Source organism: Melospiza georgiana, chromosome Z (genome assembly GCF_028018845.1).
Source record: "Melospiza georgiana isolate bMelGeo1 chromosome Z, bMelGeo1.pri, whole genome shotgun sequence".
NCBI classification, from domain to species: Eukaryota; Metazoa; Chordata; class Aves; order Passeriformes; family Passerellidae; genus Melospiza; species Melospiza georgiana.
Window position 1 is genome coordinate 82,835,241 of NC_080465.1, and position 23,283 is coordinate 82,858,523.

The 23,283-nt window shown below is 52.9% G+C and overlaps 2 protein-coding genes across 8 annotated transcripts in view; both read left to right on the forward strand.

Moving 5' to 3' along the window:
- Positions 1-6,871, forward strand: part of NEDD4L (NEDD4 like E3 ubiquitin protein ligase) — a 78,122-nt gene extending 71,251 nt beyond the window's left edge. For all 7 annotated transcript variants that reach the window (XM_058043233.1, XM_058043234.1, XM_058043236.1 and 4 more), the window contains 10 exons: positions 571-692; positions 1,456-1,526; positions 1,629-1,724; positions 2,747-2,820; positions 3,774-3,834; positions 4,134-4,193; positions 4,666-4,773; positions 5,088-5,184; positions 5,464-5,536; positions 6,492-6,871. In XM_058043233.1, coding sequence (XP_057899216.1) covers positions 571-692; positions 1,456-1,526; positions 1,629-1,724; positions 2,747-2,820; positions 3,774-3,834; positions 4,134-4,193; positions 4,666-4,773; positions 5,088-5,184; positions 5,464-5,536; positions 6,492-6,594 — 865 coding nt within the window. In that variant the 3' untranslated portion in view covers positions 6,595-6,871. The remainder of the gene's footprint in view (positions 1-570; positions 693-1,455; positions 1,527-1,628; positions 1,725-2,746; positions 2,821-3,773; positions 3,835-4,133; positions 4,194-4,665; positions 4,774-5,087; positions 5,185-5,463; positions 5,537-6,491) is intronic.
- A 2,719-nt stretch (positions 6,872-9,590) lies between these two features.
- LOC131096271 (basic salivary proline-rich protein 3-like) lies at positions 9,591-22,925 on the forward strand. Its single transcript, XM_058044589.1, has 4 exons — positions 9,591-9,684; positions 11,566-11,629; positions 15,048-15,360; positions 22,635-22,925. The coding sequence occupies exons 1-4, from the start codon at positions 9,591-9,593 to the stop codon at positions 22,923-22,925; spliced, it is 762 nt and encodes a 253-aa protein (XP_057900572.1).
- The last annotated feature ends 358 nt before the right edge of the window (positions 22,926-23,283 follow it).

The window sequence follows — 23,283 nt, forward strand, 5'->3', positions numbered from 1 at the left end:
ATTTTGCATAAGAGGCAAAGTTGCTCTGGGCAGAAGTAGCTCCTCCTTCCCGGGGTGCCCTGTTCCTGCTGCCCTTCAGAGAGCCTCTGGAGTTCTCCTTGAGAACCCAGAAAATATTTCCATTGCTTGGACAATATCCAGGGCAGCAAAACTGCAGTTTTTGAGGCCAGTAATGGTGAAGGGACCAATGTCAGAGAAGAGTCCCTTTCCTCTGCTGGCCAGAGCTCCAGCACTGCTGTAGAGCAAGCTCAGAATGCAGCTGCTTGTTCACACAGCAGTGGCCTCCCAGAAGTGTGAAATGGGGGCTGCCCAGCTTTAAAATCTTGGAGCAATGCGTTAGTGCAAGGGGAGAGGGCATCTCTTGCTCACAGTGGGTTTGGGTTGCTGCTGGGGCAGCCCTTCAGCCCTCAGTGGCTCCGTGATGGGACGGACTGGAAAGGACTTGGACACAGCCCCATGGTGCTGTTGAAGGGACATGCCACCGAGCACAAGTTATTTATTAACATATCTGAGTATGTGCTTATTTAAAGACTTGGTTCTTTAGCTATTTTTTTTCTTTCCCCAAAAAAGGGACAACTATACACTTCAGATTAATCCTAATTCAGGTCTCTGTAACGAAGACCATCTGTCGTACTTCACGTTCATTGGCCGGGTGGCCGGCCTGGCCGTGTACCACGGGAAGCTGCTGGACGGTGAGTCCTGCTCTGCTGCTGCTGCCACTGGGCTTTGGGGAAGGAAATGCACCTGCTTGGGAGCCCTGGGGACAGTCTGGGACTGGCACTGTTGAGACTTAAATGGTGATTCACAAAATTACAGTGGCTTACTCAACAAGTGGGTTTCATAAAAAGTTTTGCTCCATTCTCCACTCAAGTTAAAACTCTAGAACCAGCATGAGCACTGTCCCTCGAGGAAAAGCATGGAATTTGTATCAGTCATTTCCATGAAAACCTGCAGCCAAACTAGGGGGGTCAAATGCAGCATATTTTGATATGTAAAATCACTGCTGAAGGATTTAATTACAATTTCTGCTGCATTTTGAAATCTCACACCAGGCAGACATTACTGATCAGATTTTCCTGAGCCCCGGTGCAGAAGAGGAAACGGAGGAATCCTGAGCTGAGGAAGCTCAGCAGCCTGGTTTTCAGGCAGCTCCTTGGAGAGAGGAACAGTGATTTTAAATGGGATAGTGTGCCCTGAGCTCAGTTCCCCAGCTCTCTCTGCCATTAATGTTAGGGTGGTCGCTGGAGTATGGTAGTTAGTGGATAATTGTAGAAACTGAAAAACTGGACTTTCTGTGCCTCCATAAACCTGAGCTGCTCTGATGCTGTTGCAGTTGCAGGACTGTAACAGTCAGGAGTAAGAGGAAATGCCAGGGCTGGTGCCCTCAAGCAGTCGTACCTTTATGGAATGTGCAGGTGCAGAGCAGGGCATGTAACGCTCTCCTCTCTCTCGCAGGCTTCTTCATCAGACCTTTCTACAAGATGATGCTGGGCAAGCCCATAACGCTGAAGGACATGGAATCAGTGGTAAGACCCCTTTTAACCCTTGTCAGGTCTCACAGGCCATGGGTTTCTACAACTCTGCACTAATTGCCCATTTTCAAACTGCCTAATTGTGATCTGCCCTAGGATAGTGAATACTACAACTCTCTGAAGTGGATCCTGGAAAATGACCCTACAGAGCTGGATCTCATGTTCTGCATAGACGAGGAAAACTTTGGACAGGTATGTAAAGGTTATTTACATCTTAGTACCTCAGTACTGAGCAGAGTCTCGTGGTGGTGAATGCACTGATCAGCCTTCACCTCGCTGTGTTCCCAGCTGGGACTGGGGTGCCACATTCCTACCGGGGAGCTGTGACATCTCTGGGACAAGCTGGAAATGCAGCTGAGTTAAACACTTGCAATGAGAAGGAATAAAGCTGTCCCACAGTTTAGCTGAGACATGGTGCAAGCCCAGGGACTGCTTGGCTTCTGAGGTCAAAGGTGTTCTCAGAGGAGAGTGGCAGAATGATGCCAGGGAGGTCCTCTCTGTCCTGCCTGTCGCAGGGGCAGCTGGTATGACAGGGGGAAGCTGCCAGGTTTAAAAGGGTCACGTCAATGGGTGACTTTTCCCATTACAAATGAAAATGTTGTAGGCATTAAATTAATTTGCTTAGAGGCTTTTATGACCTTTTTTAGTGTCTTCACTTTTTTTTACTTCTGAGACCTTGATCCTGGCTCCAGGTACGACTGGACCTGGGGACTATAGGGCTTTTTATAAAAACTTACTTCAGCAATTCAAACTATGCACTCAATGTCCTGTCAAAAACATTCTGATCCACTTTTCAGTGTGTACTGCCTTTCTCCTGAAGCAACATAAGGTCATGGATTACATGGAGAACTAGGGAGAGTATTGAAGCCACAGAATAGAGAGGTTTTGTAATACACTGGTTGGCTTTGGAAGTTTCAATATGTGATTTAGCTTCTTTTATTATAAAAACTATTACAATTTTGTATATGTAAAGTACGTACTTAGTGGTTATATAAATATATCATTTTGTTATTATAAATAATATTATTAGTAAATGGCCAGCCTCTCTCTGCCAGTTTTCTGTTCTGTTGTGCAAGATTGTTCAAAACTGTAAATCAATTTACTAATGATTTCCTGATACTGCTTGTAAAATACTGCTCAGGGAGAGTGGGTTCTGGGGGAAAGTCCCAAATGTCCTCAAATAACAGGAGGTTTTTTGGTCTTGTGAAATACAGACATATCAAGTGGACCTGAAACCCAATGGGTCCGAAATCATGGTAACAAATGAAAACAAGAGGGAATACATTGAGTAAGTATCATTATGGAACATGCCTGGGGGGAGGAAAGAGCAGTTGTACTTACAATTGACCCTGCTGCAATTCCTGTCCTTTGTACTGCACAAGAGCATCTGATATTGCTGGAAAAAAAAACAACTTACTGTTAATCATTGGTTATATCCAGTCAGACATAAGAACAAAGAGTAAATTAAATTCCATGCTTTGTTCTCCTGGAATTCTCCCCCATGGAAACGTGCATCTCCAACATCTGGCTTGAGTTCACATGAGCCAGAAGGTGCTCTCCAGCCTGACCTTCATCCCATTGTCCTCCTCTGCCAGTCACAGACCACAGCCAGGATTCCAGTGCCAGCATTCCTAGCAAACATTGGCCAAATCTGAAACTAGGTTTTATTTTCAGTTTTCCCAGTTCTTTCGCCTACCAGGATGTAAAATGCTAACTTCACTTATACCTGCTGGCATTTTAAATCAGGGCCTTTTCCAAGGTGAAAGACATTGAAATTGATACATTCATGCAAATTGCGAATTCATTTCCAGTGTCTGGATCTGGATCAATTCCATGCCTGGAACTGATTTTTTGTGCCTGCACCTGTGAGGTGTTTGTGCTGTGGGTGACTGGTAATGAAAGCAAGGTGTCCCTTTGACACTGCAGTTTATTTCTTTATTTATAGGTGAGATACTGTCCTGACAGCTCTCCTCAGAGCTTGCAGACTTTGCTGGGAATTTTTAATTACTCAGGGCTCTGGAAGAATAAAATGTCTACTCACTTAGGTACCTACAGGAGCGAAAATATTCCCACTGTCATTTGGTCATAGTCACTGGGGTTTTTGGTTTGTTTCTTCAAAATTCCATCAGTCACCAGCCATTGTATTGGAACAGCTGGTGAAGGCTGCTTAGTTACCTGAACACTTGGCTGAAACCTGCTCACGAGTTTGTTTTTCTGATGGGGTTTTGTTTCTTTCTGCAGCCTGGTCATCCAGTGGCGGTTTGTCAACAGAGTGCAGAAACAAATGAATGCCTTTCTGGAGGTGAGGCTCTTTAGCTCCTTTCTTTCACAAAAGTAGGGATTTTTTTTTCTAACACTGATTTCTTACCCACTGGTGTCTGTGAAAAGAGAGCAGGGAGCTTGCAGGGAATGCAAATAGAATACTTACGTTTATGATTTTCCAGTTTTATCTTGTGTGAGAATATATCATCTTTGCCTTGTGAGAATAAGGTCATTCTCTTTCAAGTTTAATTATTTGAGCTTGAAGTAATTTGGTCATTGATGTTTTTAATTAGGATTTATGTGGGATGAGAGTTTTAATTTTGCTCTTTTTCTTTTTAGGGATTCACAGAGCTGCTTCCAATTGATCTGATTAAAATTTTTGATGAAAATGAACTGGAGGTGAGTCAATTTGGTGCCCCAAGCTGACAGTTCTGTGACAGATGCACCATGTTCTGGGCTCTTCAGTCATCCATCCCTCTCCCTACGGGAATGTGCAGACACAGCTCCCTTGCTCAGAGTTGGAAATTAGATGTTTCTTCCTAATTAATAAATCTACTCATGGCATGCAAAGAACTGCACTCAGGGAGGTGGTTGAGGGTGTGCCTCTGAAAGCCTGGAAGTAGCTTAGTGGGTAAGTGCCATCATGCCTCAGCCAGTCACATTTGAGCCAAACACGTGGAAGTTGCTGTCACGTTGTGGCAGTGTGCAGCCGGTCTGCAGTGACTGGAGTACTCTGAAGAAGCTCTGTCTCTCCCCTGTGTGTGCATAAATGACTGGAGCTCAGAGTCCTGAGGGGCAGTGACACCTTGTCACCCCGAGAGTGCAGGGAAGCACACACTCCTTCACATCCCACCCTTGTGTTTCCCTGCAGTTACTGATGTGTGGCCTTGGCGATGTGGATGTCAATGACTGGAGACAACACACCATCTACAAAAATGGTTACTGCCCAAATCATCCTGTTATCCAGTGGTTCTGGAAGGTAAGACTGGCACCACCTCTGACTGGTCCTGTAAGTGAAAGTTATTGCCCTTTTTTGCAATCATTTTTCTTCATGCAAACTGCCAAGAATGGGGAGTGTTGTGCTGGGGGCAGGAGCTGCTCCCATCTCACTCAGGTGAGGGCAGGTGTAGCTCTTGCTAGGGCAGCTCCCAGATGGCACCTGGAGCAGAGACAATCCATTGTGTCCAGAGGGGTGGCTCATACAAAAGGAGATTCCTGCTGGCTTTGGGCTGCTCTTAGGGCCATCCAGGCCCGGGTAGGAGGCTGAGGCTGACGGTGTCCATTTGCCAACAGGCTGTTCTGCTGATGGATGCTGAGAAACGGATCCGGCTCCTGCAGTTTGTGACCGGGACGTCACGCGTGCCTATGAACGGATTTGCTGAACTTTACGGTGAGCTGCTCGTGGCAATCCAGCCAGCCTCTGATGCACGCACAGCACTCAGCTGCAAATGCTGATCTCTGAGCTGAGCTCCTTGGCAATATGCAAGCTCTGAAACCAGCTCACTGGGCTTGGAAAGAAAGAACCACATGCATGTTGCTTTAATGTACCTGTTACAGGTGAAGAATCCAGCCCACAATTGATGCCAACATTTCACGTTAAAAATAATATTGAGGCAATCTCTGTAGTGTCCAGCAGTTTCTGTTTCATATGGTTTTCATTTTCACCCAGGTTCAAATGGTCCTCAGCTGTTTACAATAGAGCAGTGGGGAAGTCCTGATAAGCTGCCCCGGGCTCACACCTGGTAAGTCACCAAAGCACGAATTCCAGAGCTGCTCCTGCCAAAAGGGCCTTGCTGCTGACCATTCTCAGCTCTGCATCAAACAGCATTTAATTCTGTGGGTCCCCAGTGCCTTCACAAACTGAGAAACTGAAGGATATTATTTTATTTCCCACATCCTAGTAAGTGGATGTAATGAACTACAGCGAGTCAGACATCACCAAACAGCCATTAAAAGCCCATCAATCATTGGAGAATTGAAAACAAATGTAAGATTATAAAATAATTTAACCTTGGTTTATAGATTTTGCAAACATTGAAAGCATCCAGTACAAATTTGTCTTGCTCTGTTACATTTCAGAAATGTGGCTTTTTAAAGAAAAATGGTGCTGAATAGACTGTCAGTACAGACTAGGGGATCTTTATGTGAAACTAATAATTCTATAGAATAATGAGCTTAAATTAAAAAAAAAACAACCCTGAAAACAAAAGCACAAAACCTACCAAACACAAACAACAATACTACCCCAAACACACTCCAAAATCAACCCATCCTCTTTGGGTTCCAGTTCTCTGCTGGCTTTTACCTTTGGAAGATATACTCTTGGATGTTTAATCTTTTTCCCCTCCAGAGAGGAAAGGATCTGTGCACTAAATTCAGAATATCTTTGCTGAGCTTCAAGAAATCAGTCCTTTGACAAAGATTGTTTTCCATCATCTAAATACAGTGAAGGGCTTTCTGTTGGCTTTTTCCCTGTCTGAAATGATTCTTACCAAATTCCTGCTTCCAGCTTTCCAAAGGAAGGCAGCACTCAGTTACTGGAGAGCTCACCCTGGGCAGGTGTGAAGCATGCAGGGAACACTGTGGACCACAAGCTGTATTCCTAATCAAGACTCCTAATTATTTAATATTTTCTAGTTCTTTAAAACTCTGTTTTCCCATAGATTATTTGAGTGACCCTTTGCTTGTCCCTTCCAGCTTTAACCGCCTAGACTTACCTCTGTATGAATCTTTCGAGGACCTGCGGGAGAAGCTCCTCATGGCTGTGGAGAATGCCCAAGGGTTTGAAGGGGTGGATTAACTTGGCAGCAGCCATTCCCTCTCCAAGCACGTTCTGCTGGCGTTGGCACCTGCCCGAGGGACTCGAGGGCTTGTGGCACAGCAGTTGCCCGGCGCTGGCTCTGGAGCAGAGCCCGGCAGCGCGGGGGCTGAGCCCCGAGGCTGGGGCTGGCACCTGGGGTGGCCTTGCTGATGTTCCCGCACCAGTTGTGAACTGATCACACTTCAGCAGGACTTGCTCTATTTATGTTGTGCCTCTGTAGGCAAAGCCCTTAATAAATATTTTACACAATTTCTAATGGCAATGAACGGGATTAATCATTTTACAGGTATAGTATTACAACTCATGTTTACTTCTTAATTGATTTAAGCATTTTCAGATTTTATTTCATTACAATTAAATATCATATACTTGGAAAAATGAGCATTTTTCTTAATTTCATACCAGACTTTTTTTCAAAGCACGTTGAGCCTTGTGTTCCTAAACCAGGACAGTAGGAGAAAGCTCTGTTGGAAGCTTTACCTCCACAGGCTGTCTCTCTAAAGCAACTCTCTTCATTAAGCACATCACTGTTGTTCTGTATCCAGAAGTATGGGCTGGATGTTGCATTTTTGTATAAGTACTAGAAGAGTGTCAAGGCACAGCAGAGCCCTGACACAGCATGTCCAGATCTCCGTTCTACTGAAACTGCCTCGTTACTGCCAAGCTGTACATGTGCCACAAAGCATCTGAGCTGGGGCTGGCATTTAGCCTTTTAGGAGAACATGCTGAACCCTGTCATTCTCTCTGTACAGTGATTCGTTTTTCATCCTTTCTGCATTCCTGTTTGCAATGGAGGCATTCCAAATGAAATCTGGCACTCTGGAACACAGCTCTGTTCTGGCTCCTGTTTGTGTGCACTTGCTAATGAACCTAATTAACACTGGGGTTGTTAATTTCTAACAGCACTGACTCTGAAGGCACTTTCTGTACCACCAGGAAGGCAGACCTGGTTTGAACATAAAGTTAATGGGATTTACTCCTTCCCACTACACATATGTCTTTCTACACATGGTGAATTTGGCTGCTGCTGTGTAAGAGAAAACCCCATCAGCTCTAGACCGGAGCCTGCAGATGTGTTCCTCAGTAATTGTTTCTGTGATTTCTTTTTTACTTACAAAAACTTATTTAATATACACTGCTATCTAATTCATTTTGTTACCTATGACATGTTGCATGCCTAATCTATAATGTCTGAGTTGCATCTGTTTCCTGGCAGATTAAAGGTGACAGATTTGTGCTTGCCCCAGTGCAGTGACATGGTGACAGCACTGCTGGAGCAGGGCTGGTTCCACTGACCTGCAGCTCTGCCCCAGCCTGCTCCCCAGCATCCAAGCAAGATGACACCACTTGCCAAAATAAACTTTCACCTCACCGCCAACAGTTTTTGAGCCCTAGCCTTACCTGCGTGTCCAGCCTGCATCCAGCCACGCCGCGGAGCCTGGGATACAGCATCACCCAGCTGGGAAGAAGCCTCACTGCCAGTAGCATTCAGCAGTTATGGTCCCAGTCCTGAGGAAGATTAGGGCAGTACTTGAGCACAGTACAACATTCCTTCTCTATTAAATATGCTTCCTGACATTCCTGCCTGACCTTTTCCATCTGAGGAGTGAGTTGGAACACAAGACAGTGGCTGGCATCAGAGTAGACAGGAATGCCAGACTGACTGCTTGGCTCTGGGGATAGAAGAGATAAATCCAGGTCTTGCCACTGACCTGCACCTTAAGCACAGCTGACTCTAACGCGGCACCCCGGAGAGTCCCGGGAGGCAGGGGGCGGGCCCGACACAGGTGCGCGGGGCGGGGCCGAGGTGATTTAACCCCCGGAAACCGCCCGGCGGCCGTTATACTCACTATGAGCGCGGCGCGGGTAGGAGCTCCTTGTCCCGGCTTCCCAGGTGAGTCGTGGGGGCTTCGGCTTCCCCACCTCTCCCCCTCCTTCCCGTATTCCTCTTTTTTCTCCCCTTCTCTCTGACCCCAAAACCTCCGCGCCTTCCCCCCACCTAGCCCTCCTTCCTTCTCCCCGTGTTCCCCTTTTTCCTCCCCATTTTTCCCTTTCCTCGGCCCCCCAAAAACCACGGCTCCTCTCTCCCCTCTACCACTCCTTTCCTCGTATTCCCCTTTCTTCTCCCCTGTCCCTCTGCCCCCCCAAAACTGCCCTGCTCACCTAGTCCTCCTTCCTTCTCCCTGTATTCCTTTTTTTCTGCGCCTTCCTCCCACGTCCCTCTCCCTCCAAACTCGGGTAGAGCAAGCCACAGAGAAAGCGGGGGAGAGGAAGGAGAGCATCGGGTCTCACCCGGCAGGTGTCGGATGAGCGGCCCGAGCGGGGCCCCGCTCTCACCCCGGGCGCGGTCGAGAGCGGCAGAGAGGGACCGGCTCCTTGTGCCCGCGGCGCTCCAGCCGCGCTCGTTCCGCTGCGCCCCGCGGGGTGCGCTCGCTCGGGGGCCCGCGGGGGGCTCGCTGTCGCCGCGGAGGGAGCGGCGGGGCCCGTGGGGTCCCGGGGCCGGCACGGGCGTGTCCGTGTCCAGCCCGCTGCCAACTGCGATCCGGCGACTGGTCCAGGGAAAAGCGCCGTCCTCCTGGCGGGCCCAAGCAGCGGCACAGCCCCGGGGTCCCCACGGCCCCGGAGCCCCGGCGGGACCCCAGCCCCGCGCCGGCCGGAGCAGGTGCGGCAGCACCGGGCTCAGTCCCAGCGCCCGTCCCCGGAGCGGCTCTTCCCGCCCGCGGCGATATACCGGTCCCGATCCCAGCCCCAATCCCACCTCGATCGTCCGGCCCCGGGACTCGCACACCGCCCGCCGGGGAAGAAGCGGCTCTGCCCAGCTTCCGCAGTAGGCACCGGCGGGACCAGGACCCGAATCCCCGGCCCAGATCCCGGTCCTGGCCCCGCCAGAGCGCCTCGGGCTCCGCGCAGCGCCGGAGCAGCCCCCGCTCCGAGTTTCCGCACAGCGCCGAGCGACGGTCCCGCCACACGCCGAGATGAGCATCCACCGCAGAAAGCGGGCCGGGCCGGACCCGCCGGGATTTAGGGGCGCGGGCGGGGCGGGGCCCCGGGGGGGCGGGGCCGGCACAGGTGCGAGGGGCGGGGCCAGCACAGGTGTGGCGAGTTAGACGTGCACAGGTGCAGCGCGTTGCAGAGCGGTTGCGCGGGGCGGGGCTTGGAGGATTTAAGCCGCGGAGAGAGCCGGCGGAGCCATTTGCTCCTCGGCGCTCGGTAAGTAAGGTTGCGGCCGGCCGGCCTCTATATTTCTTTTTCTTTTTCTGCTGCGTTTCTTTTCTTTTGTGTCTCTTTTTCTCCTCTTTTGTATTTCTTTTTCTCTATACCTCTCCTTTCAACCCTCCCTTCCTCCCCTCCCCCACCCCCTACACCCTCCCCCCCCCCAAACCCCCCCCCCTCCCTCTCCCCCCTAGCCCTCCCCCCTCCACCTCCCCCCCTACGGTCGCCCCCCGCCCCCCCTCTCTATTGCCCTACCCTACTGCTCCATCCTCTCCCTCTTGTTCTACCCCGTCCTTCCCTCCCCAGCCGCGCTCCTCTCTGCCCCCTCTCCGTGCTCCCCTTTCCCCCCCGCACTCTCTCCCCCACCTGCCTTCAGTTCTTCTCCCTTCCCCCCCCTACCCCAGCTCCACCTGCCCGCTTTCCATACCTTCTTCCCCACACCTTCCCCTCAACCTGCCCTACATCCTTCCTTTCCTTTCCCCCAGCCCCGGCCCCTGCTGCCCTGCACACCCGCACTCTCTCCGCACCTGCCCTCTCTCGACTAGCCCCTCTGCCCCCCCCTATTTCCAGTCTCCATCTCCTGCTCTCGCTCTCTCTCGCTCTCTCTCTCTCTCTCTCTCTCTGTTTTTCTTTCCTCGCAGCCGCGGGGCTCGGGGTGCCGGGCAATAATAAAGCCCAGAGGGCCGGAGCCCGGCGCCCCCGCCCTCGCTGGGGTCCCCACACGGGGCGGAGCCGCTCTGCGGGTCCCCCCATTGCAGTTCAATACACCGCCCCACACTGCCGGGGGTTCCGGCTGTCCCTACATCACACTGGGGGGGGTCCTGGGGCGGGGGGTGCGGGTTACAGCGGCCCCCCTCACTAGGAGGGGGTCGGGGGGGTGGGTGGGGGGGTTAGGGAAGGGGCCCCCCTCATTAGGAGGGGGGTCCCTTGGGGGGGGGGGGGGGGGGGGGGGGGTAGGTAGGGCCCCCTCCGGAGGAGGGGGTCCCGGGGGGGGCGGGGCGGGCCCCCTCCGGGGGAGGGGGCCCGGGGGAGGGGGGGCGGGGCGGGGGGGGGGGGGGAAACCCCCCCCTCCTGGCCCCGCCCCCCTCCCCCGGGCCCCTCCCCCGGACGGGGTCCCGGTCCCGCCCCCCTCCGGGGACCCCCTCCTCCGGACGGGGCCCGGGGGGGAGGGAGGGGGGGCGGGTGGGGTGGGGGGGGCCGGACGGGGGGGGCCGTTCGTGTGTGTGCTTGTGTTACACGTGTACGTATGTCACGGCGCGGAGTGACGTGCCCCCCTCTGCTTCCCCCCCCACCCCACCCGCCCCCCCTCCCCCCCCGGGCCCCGTCCGGAGGAGGGGGGTCCCCGGGAGGGGGCGGGACCGGGACCCCGTCCGGGGGAGGGGCCCCGGGGGAGGGGGGCGGGGCCAGGAGGGGGGGGGTTTCCCCCCCCCCCCCCGCCCCGCCCCGCCCCCCTCCCCCGGGCCCCCTCCCCCGGAGGGGGCCCGCCCCGCCCCCCCCCGGGACCCCCCTCCTCCGGAGGGGGGCCCTACCTAACCCCCCCCCCCCCCCCAAGGGACCCCCTCCTAATGAGGGGGCCCCTTCCTAACCCCCCCCCCCAGGGACCCCCTCCTAATGAGGGGTACCCTTCCTAACCCCCCCCCCCAGGGACCCCCTCCTAATGAGGGGTACCCTTCCTAACCCCCCCCCCCAGGGACCCCCCTCCTAATGAGGGGTACCCTTCCTAACCCCCCCCCCCAGGGGACCCCCCTCCTAATGAGGGGTACCCTTCTAACCCCCCCCAGGGACCCCCTCCTAATGAGGGGTACCCTTCCTAACCCCCCCCCCCCAGGGACCCCCTCCTAATGAGGGGTACCCTTCCTAACCCCCCCTCAGGACCCCCTCCTAATGAGGGTGTCCCCCACCCCGGGACCCCCTCCAAACAAGGGGGTCCCCAAACCCGATCCCCCATCCCGGGACCCCCTCCAAACGAGGGGCCCCTGTGGGATGGGGGAAGCGGAGCCCCGGTGGCGCCCCCTGCGTTCACAACCGCGGAACTGCATGGGGACACCAGCGGGGCTCCAGCGGGGCCGGGGGCGCCGGACTGCGGCCCTCTGGGCTTTATTATTGTCCGGCACCCCCAGCCCCGCGGCTGAGGGGAAAGAAGGGACGGAGAGAACGGGAAGAGAGGAGGGACAGCAGGGAGGAAAGCGAAAGGGGAAGGAAAGCCCGGGATGGGGGAAAGAGGGGCAGTGGATAGAGGAGGGAAAGGCGGAACAGAATGGAGTAGCGGGGTAGGGACAGGACAGGAATGAGTGGGGGGGTCGGGTTTAGGGGAGAAAGAACGGGAATACGGGGAGGAGGAAGGAAGGGTACAGCGGGGGACAGGAGGGGCGGCCGACAAGGAGGAGAGGGAAAGGGGGGGAGGAGAGAGAAAGAAAGAGAATACGGAGAATTGGAAAGGAAGAATGAGGGGGGGAAGGGCGAGGCCGAAATGGGAGGGAAAGGAGAGAGCTTTGGGAGGAGAGGGAAAGGTGGAAAAGGCAGAGAAATAAGGGGAATACGAGGAGGAAGAAGGAAGAGCAGAGGAGGGGACAGAAGTGGTGGCCGAAGCACGTCCTGTCTCGGGCTGCGGAGCCCGGACAGGAGGCACCCGTCCGCACCGAGCTCAGAGTGAGCAAATGGCGGCTGCGGCGGTTACTGGACCTTAAATTACCCTCGGCCCCGCCCTGCGCAGCCGCACTGGGACCCCGCACACCTGGGACCCCGCACACCTGGGACCCCGCACACCTGAGCCGGATCCGCCCCCTGAAGCCGCGCCCCCGGTACCGCCTGGTCCCGCCCCGACGGCCTCCGGGCCACGCCCCCAGGGCTCTTCGGCTCGCTTCGGCTATACTCGGCTAAACTCGGACTGGTTCGGCTGAACTCGGCTCGTTTCGGCTTAGTTCGGCTAAACTCGGCTCAGTTCGGCTAGACTCGGCCACATCGGCTCTTCGGCTAAACTCGGCTCGGTTCGGCTACACTCGGCTACTAATTATTAATTATTAATTTTATTACTAGTAATTATTCTTTAACTAATAATTAATTTTAAAATTAGGGAGCAATTATTTATTCACAACTTAATGAGCTATAATTACTCATGAATTGTAAAATTACTTGTAAAGTAGTAAATAATTAATTAATGGTGATGTCATGAATAATAACTATACAATTATTCTTGAAGTAGTAAATCAATAATAAGAATGATGGCTTTCAGAAGAATTAATTATAATAATTTTTATTGACTAATAAATAACTGAGGGAGCCGAACCGGGCTGCGCCGAACTCGGCGAGCGGCACCGAATTCGGCGCAACCGCTTCCCCCGTCACACGGGGGCGCCCTCCTTGGGAGAGGGTCCCGGGATGGGGGCTCAGGGAGAGCCCCCTGCGGAGGAGGGGGTCCCGGAGAGGGGGCGGAGGGGCGGGCCCCCCTCCAGGCCCCGGCCCCTTCCCCCGGACCCCTCCTCAGGACGGGGTGTACCCCGGGCCGCTCCCGGAGACCCCTCCTCGAGTGGGCTGGGGGGAATCAGGGGGGGACACGTCACTCTGCAGCGAGAACAGACGTAACAAACCCCACACAGACACACACGAACGGCGCTCCCGCCCGGCTCCCCCAACCACCCGCGCCCTTCCCTCCCCCCGGGCCCCGGTCCGGAGGAGGGGCGTCCCCGGGAAGGGGGGCGGGGCCTAGACGGGGGTGGCCCCCCCTGCCCCCCTCCTCCGGAGGGACTCACCCCGACACCCCCGGGACCCCCTCCTCCGGAGGGACCCCCTCCTAAGGAGGAAGCCCCCCCCCCACCACCCCCCCGACCCCCTCCTAGTGAGGGGGCCGCTGTAACCCGCACCCCCCGCCCCAGGACCCCCCCAGTGTGATGTAGGGACAGCCGGAACCCCGGCAGTGTGGGGCGGTGTATTGAACTGCAATGGGGGGACCCGCAGAGCGGCTCCGCCCCGTGTGGGGACCCCAGCGAGGGCGGGGGCGCCGGGCTCCGGCCCTCTGGGCTTTATTATTGCCCGGCACCCCGAGCCCCGCGGCTGCGAGGAAAGAAAAACAGAGAGAGAGAGAGAGCGAGAGCAGGAGATGGAGACTGGAAATAGGGGGGGCAGAGGGGCTAGTCGAGAGGAGGGTGACAAGGACAGAAGGCAGGTGCGGAGAGACTGCGGGAGGGAGAAAGGGGAGGAGGGAGAGGGGGCAGAGAGGAGCCCGGCTGGGGAGGGAAGTGTTTTGCGGAGATAACTAAAAACTCTACAACTTTGTGAAAGTTGTAAAGCTGGTATGTTTATTACAGCGCTGGACGCATGTGGACATTACGCTCTTTAAAAGACATGCGTACCTCTGGGAACGTCAGGTCTCTTTTTATCTCCCTCTTGGATACATATGCATATAATTTCCCAACAGGTTCATACATATTCATTTTTACGAATTTCGCGTGACATTTGGTGCTAGTTCTTCTTTATCAGAAAGAATTCTTAGGTCAGGTTGACTTGCTCTCACAGTAGTTTCTCCGTCTCTCTTTATCACCTTTTGTCTCTTCTTCCTTATCTGTCTTTCACTGAAGCAGTTTCTTTGAGCTTAGGCTTTTGCAGTCAAGCTACATAGTTATGTTTTCTAACCATAGACTCAAAGATGTACATTTCAATTAAATCAAAATGGATTTCTACTCTGGAGAATTTCTACTGTGTTTGAGTCGGAAGGGTGGGAGCAAGAGGGAGAGGATGGAGGGGTAGGGTAGGGGTGAGTAGGGGATGGGGGGGCGCCTGGGGGGGAGGGAGGGCAGGAAGGGAGGGTAGAAAGGAGAGGTATAGAGAAAAAGAAATACAAAAGAAAAGAAATGCAGTAGAAAAATACAGGGAAAAAGAAATACAGAGCCCGGCCGGCCGCAGGCTCGCTCACCGAGCGCCGAGAAGCGAATGGCTCCCCGCCCCGCGTAGCCGCTCTGGGGCCCCTCGCACCTGTGCCGGCCCCGCCCCCCCGGGGCCCCGCCCCGCCCGCGCCCCTAAATCCCGGCGGGTCCGGCCCGGCCCGCTTTCTGCGGTGGATGCTCATCTCGGCGTGTGGCGGGACCGTCGCTCGGCGCTGTGCGGAAACTCGGAGCGGGGGCTGCTCCCGGCGCTGCGCGGAGCCCGAGGCGCTCTGGCGGGGCCAGGACCGGGATCTGGGCCGGGGATTCGGGTCCTGGTCCCGCCGGTGCCTACTGCGGAAGCTGGGCAGAGCCCCTTCTTCCCCGGCGGGCGGTGTGCGAGGCGCTGTTCCCTGGAGCGGCCGCCGGATCGCGGCTGGCAGCGGGCTGGACACGGGGACCCCACGGGCCCCGCCGCTCCCGCCGCCTGCCCCGCGCGGCGCCCCCTGGCGGACACGGCGCCGCCCCGCAGCCCCCGCGGCGACAGCGAGCCCCTCACGGGCCCCCGAGCGAGCGCACCCCGCGGGGCGCGGCGGAACGAGCGCGGCTGGAGCGCCGCGGGCACAAGGAGCCGGTCCCTCTCTGCCGCTCGGGCCGCTCATCCGACACCTGCCGGGTGAGACCCGATGCTCTCCTTCCTCTCCCCCGCTTTCTCTGTGGCTCTCTCCAATGGAAAAACCTCTGGGTTTATAATGCTAGGGGAATCTGTTACCTCCTTTTTTCCCGAGCAGAGGAGATTCTGAATTGGAGAGACCCCCAAGGATCATCAGGTCAAACGATGAGAAGTTATTGGCCCATCTAGGGGTTGAACTCAGAATGTTCATATTCTCAGCTCCTAAGCAATTTTGGGATCACGAGAAAGCGCTAGGATGGGAATGCTGCTCCTTTTCTACTATTGCTGTTTTACACACTAAGCCCCTTGAACGACCCTAAGGCAGAACTGGCTGGCGCCTGACAAGACAGCATACATACAACTCCTCCAAATAACCTTAAATTACTGCCCTTTCCAGCATTTCATCAATGGCTCGGAATGTGCAACATACTTTTCCAGGGAGAAATGAGCCAAACAAGTCCTGAGGGTTCACTTAGTCCATGGCAATCCCAACAGAGAAATGCATTATTGTCATCAAAAGCTTCAAGATCTGTTAAAAATTCAATGACAACACTTGGATGGGATTCCTAGAACCCTTAATATTCTTGGCTCCATTTTTATAATTTTTTAGTCCCTCAACTGGTAGCTTGTAGAATTTATCCTGGGAAATAGAGGTGAAGCAGGATTGGTTTTGGATTTTTTTTTAACCTCTGGGCACAATTTCCCTCAAAAACATCCCCATGTAGATTAACTCTTTACCCCCGAAATTTCCCTACCTGTCCACTACCAGTAATCCTATTTTCTCCTCACAATGTTCATTCTCCATCTTGGAGAAAACATCCATTTCTACACCCAAAATTTTTGCTCCATGTCCACAACTGATGACTTCAATTTACCTCAGGATGTTAATTCCTGAATCTCTGAGGATTATTTTACTTTTCCTCCCCAAATTTTCCCTATGTTTCCACTTCTGATTTCCTCATTTTTACAAGAAAATATCAATCATCTATTCTAGGGACTATCTCCAGTTTTACAACCCAAATTTTCCTTACCTTATTTTTTTACCCAAAAATACTCATTCTTAGATTTTTTTTTAAAGTTTCATCCCCCAAAATTCCCCTACTCTTCGACAAATTCCCTCATTTTTACTTCAAAATATTTATTTGATACCATGGAGCTTTTCTCAATATTTACTCCCACAATTTTCCCTACTCATCGCCTCCTTTTCCCCATTTTTCATTCTCTTCTCCAGAGAAGGATGGAGACTGTTCTCAGGGGGAAACACAGCCTGGTGGGCCCCAGCTCTGGCAGCCCGTTTGCTCTGTTGCTGCTGTCCTGGCACGGCACAGGTAAATGCAGCAGCCCTGGCAGAGCAGAGCAGAGCTGGAGCCAGCCCACACCAGTGGCCACCAGTGGCTCCTGCCAGAAGCCAGCATGGTGAGAGAAGTGGAGTTCCCGGCACCAGAGACACGGATTGGGTGTCCTTCCAAGAGGGCGGCGCTGTGTTGGGTAGGGACGGTTGGAAAACGGCACGGAAAAGCACCTACCCCGACCCCAACCCAGAGCCCGCCACCTCAGCACCATTTCCCACAGCACCGCGGGTCAGAGAGAGAAGGGAAATTACTTCCTATGAGCTTGACATGTATCCAGGCAGGAGTGGGATGTTGTCCTGCCCCTCCCCAAAGCGCTGCAGGCACATGGGAGCAGCTCAGCACTGGCCCAGCTCTGAGAAATAAAACCTGTGAGGGGTTTAAGCGTTGGCAAAGATTTAGTGCTACGGTCCCAGACTGATGAGGGAAGAAAGGCACTTCTGTTATTACTAGGAAAGCTTCCTTTATTCCTTCTGCAGGCTTTTAATTCTGTGGCCTGTGTGACTGTCTGGTATCTTTCTAACAAGACTTGTCAGAGATTTAGATGAAAGAATTGAATTTGGGTCCGTTCACTACAAAATCTTGCCAAAGCCTGAAGGGCTGGGGTGATGACTGCTCTTTCTTAATCCTCTGTCAGAAATCCCTCAGCGCTGGGCACAAAAGGTGCGGGTTTGGATCAGGAATTCTGCAAGCAGGGCCTGTGTGACCCCTGGTTTCTTGTGTGTGTGTGAGCCAGGGCTGGGACAAGGACTCGTGCTGGAGCTCTTTAGAGCCATTTTAAAGGTCTGACACTAGAACGTTTTGGAGGCTGTTTCCAGAGCTCCATTTGCAGCTGGATCTCACTCCAAGTACAGCAGTCCAGCAGAGGGTTCTGACCTCTCCAGACTTCTGCTCAGCCAGGCTGCGGCTGTCGCTGGCTCAGATTGGGACTGGGGCAGGTTTTCCAGGGAACTGGAGATCAGTAAGGACTGGTGCTCTGGAAAGCAGGGGCCTGCAGGGATTGGCTTTAGCAAAACTGAAATGCAGTTTGTAAAGGTAGCCCAAAATTCGGATTCCTGTGGTTTGTGTGGAGGACAGGAGAACTAGATCAAAACGGGCTTTTGTGCTAAGAGGGTCTGAGGATCTGCCTCCCTACATGAGGCATGATCTGTGTGATTAAAATTAAGTCCTTGTCCCAGAGGCTGATGGTTTCTGCTCCTTCTTGTCCTCAGTTGTCCCCAGTGTGTTGCTTGCTGATCCAGAGAGATCTGCTCTGGTTTCAGACTGTCCATGCCCTGGTCACTGCAGTCCCCAGTGCCTGAGACACAGAGACAACCCTGGCCAGAGAGGCCAGTGCCACTTAAATAGAAACGAAATGCACCAAACTTGCTGTGGACAGGAACTACTCTGTGCTTGCTTCAGTTTTAAAATTCTGAATAAATTCTTGATGCATAATCACTTAATTCTGCCTCTAAAGGGAGAGATTTTCCTCACCCCTATTTACAGATCGTTATATACAAATGCACATAGCTATATAAAGGAAAACCAGAAGTAAAAACTAACACCCTCTGCTACATTATGTTATGATTTTCTTGTGGCCATTTGTTTTGTGGTAAACCTGCCTTTCCCAGTGTGCTTGGTGGTTTCAGCTATTTGGGAATAATTTCAACTGACTCTTTGCAGTGAAAATAGGAAGGTGGGGATGAGTGACCAGTACCCTGGGAAGGGCTGTGCCTGGGTCAGGAGCAAAGGGTCAGGGCTTATCTTCTCCTGGTTTGAGGCTGGGTCTGGCAACACCACAACATTCCACAGCAGACTAATTATTTCCTCCACTTTGTCGCTTGTCCGGGCTCTCTGCATACTGCCATGTCAGTGGATACACCTCTGTGCCACAGGGGATTCCATGTGGGCTTCAGGGCTCTCCTCCAAGTACTGGTAAACCCAATTTCCATTTTACAGACCTCTATTGCTGCTGGATTAGCCAAAGGACATGACCTCCCTGTGAAATCAGTTCTTAAACAAAAGGTAAACTTTGAACCTTGGACTACAGCTAAAAGATAAGAGATGCACACTAGATAATACTTGGCAAATATTAGTTGTATGCCACAGGCAGATACCTCTCTGCTGTACCTCTACATGTTTTAGTGTGCTGGTGCAGCACGGATATTTAGTTTTAAGGGGTTCTTCACAGAGCACAGCCATTAAATAACTTCTACCTGCCTAAAGTGGGGTAACATAGTGTAAGTCCAGTAATTACCTTCCTCCGCAGCCCACCTAGAGTTCAGGGAACTGAGAGCCACCTGTTTGCACAAGTGACAACATTTCCCCTACCACACCAGGACTTTCCTTTGCCCTAGTGCGTTACTTCTGTGAACGGCAGCTTTTAAGAAAATTGTCAAGTTTGAAACAGTTCCTCTTCCTCAGCAATCAAGCAGCTGGCTCACCGTCTCCCATGATGTCATAATAACGTAAGGATAAATTGTGCTTCTATGTTTTATCAATGCCTGGGTACAACACACATTTCAGACGCAGTTTGCTTAACACCACCTTCCAGAGCTTTCACCTGGCACCACGGGAGAAGAAAGGCACCAAGAAAGTGCCACATCAGCTCCTGAGCTCCTTCCAGCTCAGCAGGGCAAGGGCTGCTGGGGAACAGCCTGGGAGAGGCGCAAGGCAACGCAAGGCCTTCCTACAGCTCCTGCCTGCACAGAGGGCCAGGACAGCTCTCCGTTTACTAGCATAGCTCTGCAAACTTCTCTGTCAGTAAAGCATTGTTCAGACATGTAGCACAGCACCAAAATCATTACTTATCTGGTACTGAAAATAACTGGGTGCCTTTAGAAAGTGCTGAGGGAAAAAAACCCAAAAACTTAATCCAGCACCATTACTTCACTAGGTGCTTGTTCAGCAAACACACATAAGCAATTCATAGCAACCCTCACTCAGCTTCCTTCTGTTCTTATGCTCAAACTGTACTATCTAAAGCTGACTTTTAAAAAAACCCCAACCATGAAACCCCCAAGACTTAATGTAAACAAAAGCACAACTTTAAACAACACTTAAAAAGCAACATTAATTCAAACTGCCATACTCATGCCAGCTTTCAGGAGTTAAAAAAAAATACAGTTACAAATTAAATAGAAGTTTTTTTAAGTTACCACTTCAGCAGAGTAGGAGTATTTTGTCAAATGATGCATTTCAGGAAAACTTAATTTGATGAAAAATTCCCAGTTTGGGGTAAAGGGGTAAAGGTGAGTCAGCCAGTTCTCACAAACCTGTGGCTGCCACTGCCTGACTTCGAGAGAACTCCATCCCATGCTCCCAGCAGGTACAGTCATTAATCTTTATGCTTTTCAGCAAAATCCTGTAATTCACACAATAAGCGCTGCACTAGTACATACGGGGTGAAATCCAGGCCCTGCAGAAACCATCACGAATTCTCGTGCCACTGATGACTGCCCAGTGTTCCACCTCTCTAGACCCCTCTGCGAGGCCTCTGGTCCCTCGAGCCCACAGCACCTCCCAGTTCAGCATCCTCACTCCTGCCCCCAGACCCTGCACAGCAGCGTTGAACAGTGAGGGCCCTTGGACTGAGACCCAAGCACTCTGCTGGCAAACCACAGCTCTCCTCTTCCCGTGGCACCTGGCCTGGCTCCCAGAGAGCCCAGAGCAGCGTGCCCTGTTGAGCCAAGCTGGCATCCACCCCACCCACCTGGCTTCTGCCTGAATGGCACTGCCTCTCTGCACGTTTCAGTCAAACCCGACCAGCACTCAGGGGACATGGCCAACTGCTCCCTGGCAGCTTCAATTTGAAATCTAGGGCAACAACTCTGCTTTTTGTAACTACACAGAAAATTTAAACCAAACCATGTCATGGTCACTGTGACCAGAACCATCACTCCTGCCATGAGTCCTCTATTCACAAACCCCTGTGGCAGAGCACCTTTCCTAGCTGGCTCACTGAGCACTTGTGATGAGAAATTATCCTCAACAAGCTTCAGGAATTCCCAGGCTGCTTGTCACAGCAGTATGGTACACGTCTAGTTAAGTTACTCACTGATCCTAAATTAAAATTGGACTTTACACTCCACTAGCACTCAGGAATGTTCTACTAGCATTTAAGAATTGTGAAACACACATAATCTTGCCACGCAACCACTTAGTTTCAAACCTGGCCCACACCCACAGAGGCTCGAGAGGAATGATTAATGTTTGCCATGCTGCAGCTCACATATGTGAAACAGCTCCAACTGCCAGCCATGGGCAGATGGTACCTAATTCCCCAGGCACACTGGGAACACAGGAGCTGTGCCACCAGCAGCAGGTGTCACCACACCCACACCCGTGTCCCTGCCACCCCAGAGCCCCTCTCAGCCAGGCCCCAAAGATCTCCATCCACGTCCCCAGCAGCTGTGATCCAACAGCTCCGGCCCCTCCTGTGCCACGGGCTGCCCAGCCCAGGAGCCCCTGGCACAGCCCATCCCAGGCACAGAGCAGCCCAGGTGTGTGCCCCTGGCACAGCCCATCCCAGGCACAGAGCAGCCCAGGTGCCCTGGCACAGCCCATCCCAGGCACAGAGCAGCCCAGGTGTGTGCCCCTGGCACAGCCCATCCCAGGCACAGAGCAGCCCAGGTGTGTGCCCCTGGCACAGCCCATCCCAGGCACAGAGCAGCCCAGGTGCCCCTGGCACAGTCTCGGGGCACAGAGCAGCCCAGGTGCCCCTGGCACAGCCCATCTCAGGCACAGAGCAGCCCAGGTGCCCCTGGCACAGCCCCGGGCACTCTCTGGGACCATTGCCACCCCATTCATGCCAGTGACAGCTCCACAGCCTGGGAGGGGCAGAAAGCTCTCACCTCAGCTGGAAAAGCGTCAGCTGATATCTGGAGGAAATAACTCACTTCCCACTGGGGACAAAGATTCAGATTTGTATATGTGGTGTTTTGGTTTTTTCTAGTCATAATAAACTTCTGAGGAAGAAAACCAAGTTTTCAGGAGTATTCTAGGAACAGCAGGTGAGTTCTAAATGTCAGTTCATACAGAATTAATCCTGCAAGCATTACTTAAAATTTGGGGTTTTTTCTTGGTAAGCAGAGAGAATAATATCTGAATCCCTGAATATGTATTGGAAGCAAATAATCTTGAAACAACTGCAAATTACATAGTTTAAGAATCTTCACTTGGACATAAAATTCGCTAATTGTTTCTTTATCTTTAAATGGGCACATTCTATGTCCTATTTAATGAAAATAAAGAGGGGTCCCATACAGCATTAACAGGCTCTACAGTGGCTGTGCCATATAATCCCTGGTGAGACTGATATAGATTGACAGAGCAGGTACCTTTGGTCCAAAAAAAATTTACTGAAACACCTTAGCATTATCTCCAAATAAGAATATCAATACACAGATATTTAAAGTGGGCATTTGCTGGAAATCAAACAGAATTTTCCTCCCTTCTCCCTTATTTTGTGTTTCTTTTAAAAAGGTTACTTTTCACTGTTGGATCTCATTTCTCCATTAAAAGAAAGAATTAATTTAACCAGCAAATGAGTTCTTTTCTCAAACACTAATACTACTAACACTGTGAAACAGTAAGAAACAAAACACATAAAAAGGAATTCTCAAAATAACTTTTTAAACTGTATTCTGAGGACAACATTGTGTAACTGGGAAACCTTGTGAGGCTATGGCAATAGATTTCAAGCTCTGGTGAGCTGAACTGGTATGTGATTACACAGGCAGGTCGTGCACGCAGTTCCTAGTGGTTAAAGACAGCCAGATGTTTCCTTCCAGAGCTGGGCACTCCTCCCCTCCCCACCCAACAAGAACCCGTGTCCTTTTAAGCCCAGCTCGGCCCCGGGCAGCCCCGTTTGCCCAGTGACGCCTCCACGGTGTGCGGGACACAGGCGGACACGGAGCAGCAGGTTAGTGACTGTGTCTGTTTTCGCAGCGAGAGGAGAGGCTGTTCATTGTTCTCGAGTGCCCGCAGACGCACCGGCCCTTCACCCGCAGGAGCGTTCGCTGCCGGGGCCAGGGCCGGCAGCCCGGCAGGTGCCACAAGCCCCGGCGGCACAAGGGGCCCTGCCCTCGCTGCCCGCAGCCCCCGAGCGCCCTGCGCCGCCTGCAAACGCAGCACGGCCCGCGGGCACGGCGCGCCGGAGCGGGGCCTGGGCACGGCCGGCGCTCTGCACCACCCTCAGGCCGTGCCAGGGCTCCCCGCAGGGACAGAGTGACCGCCTGACCCAGGGACAGGGACTCCAGGGCCCGCACCGCTCCTGTCCCTCACACACCGAGGCAGGTGCCGGGTACGGACATCCATGGGGGTTCTGAAGTGCGGGCACATGAATGAATACCTCAGCCTAGTCCATCACACAGCATTTGGGATTACACTTCAGCTAAATACCTTTGCGAGCTCTGTGAGCACAGTACAAACCCACTGATTCCCAAGAGCTGATCTGGAAAAAGCCCTGGAACGCAGGGAATTGTTCTCTCACAAAAGCTGCTGCCTCACTTTCCTCCCCACTTTAGTCCTTCTTTTCACTCAAAACTATCTTTGAACACCTGAGGATGTCTGATGGTCAGCACCTGCACCAACCTAA

Bases quoted from the DNA above. Each gene is read 5' to 3' on its own strand.
- LOC131096271 (XM_058044589.1), top strand. From the start codon at position 9,591: ATGAGCATCCACCGCAGAAAGCGGGCCGGGCCGGACCCGCCGGGATTT. The intron at 9,685-11,565 runs GTGCGAGGGGCG...CCCCCCCCCCAG, and splicing joins GGGGGGCGGGGCCGGCACAG to GGGACCCCCCTCCTAATGAG. The intron at 11,630-15,047 runs GTACCCTTCCTA...CTACTGCGGAAG, and splicing joins GGACCCCCTCCTAATGAGGG to CTGGGCAGAGCCCCTTCTTC.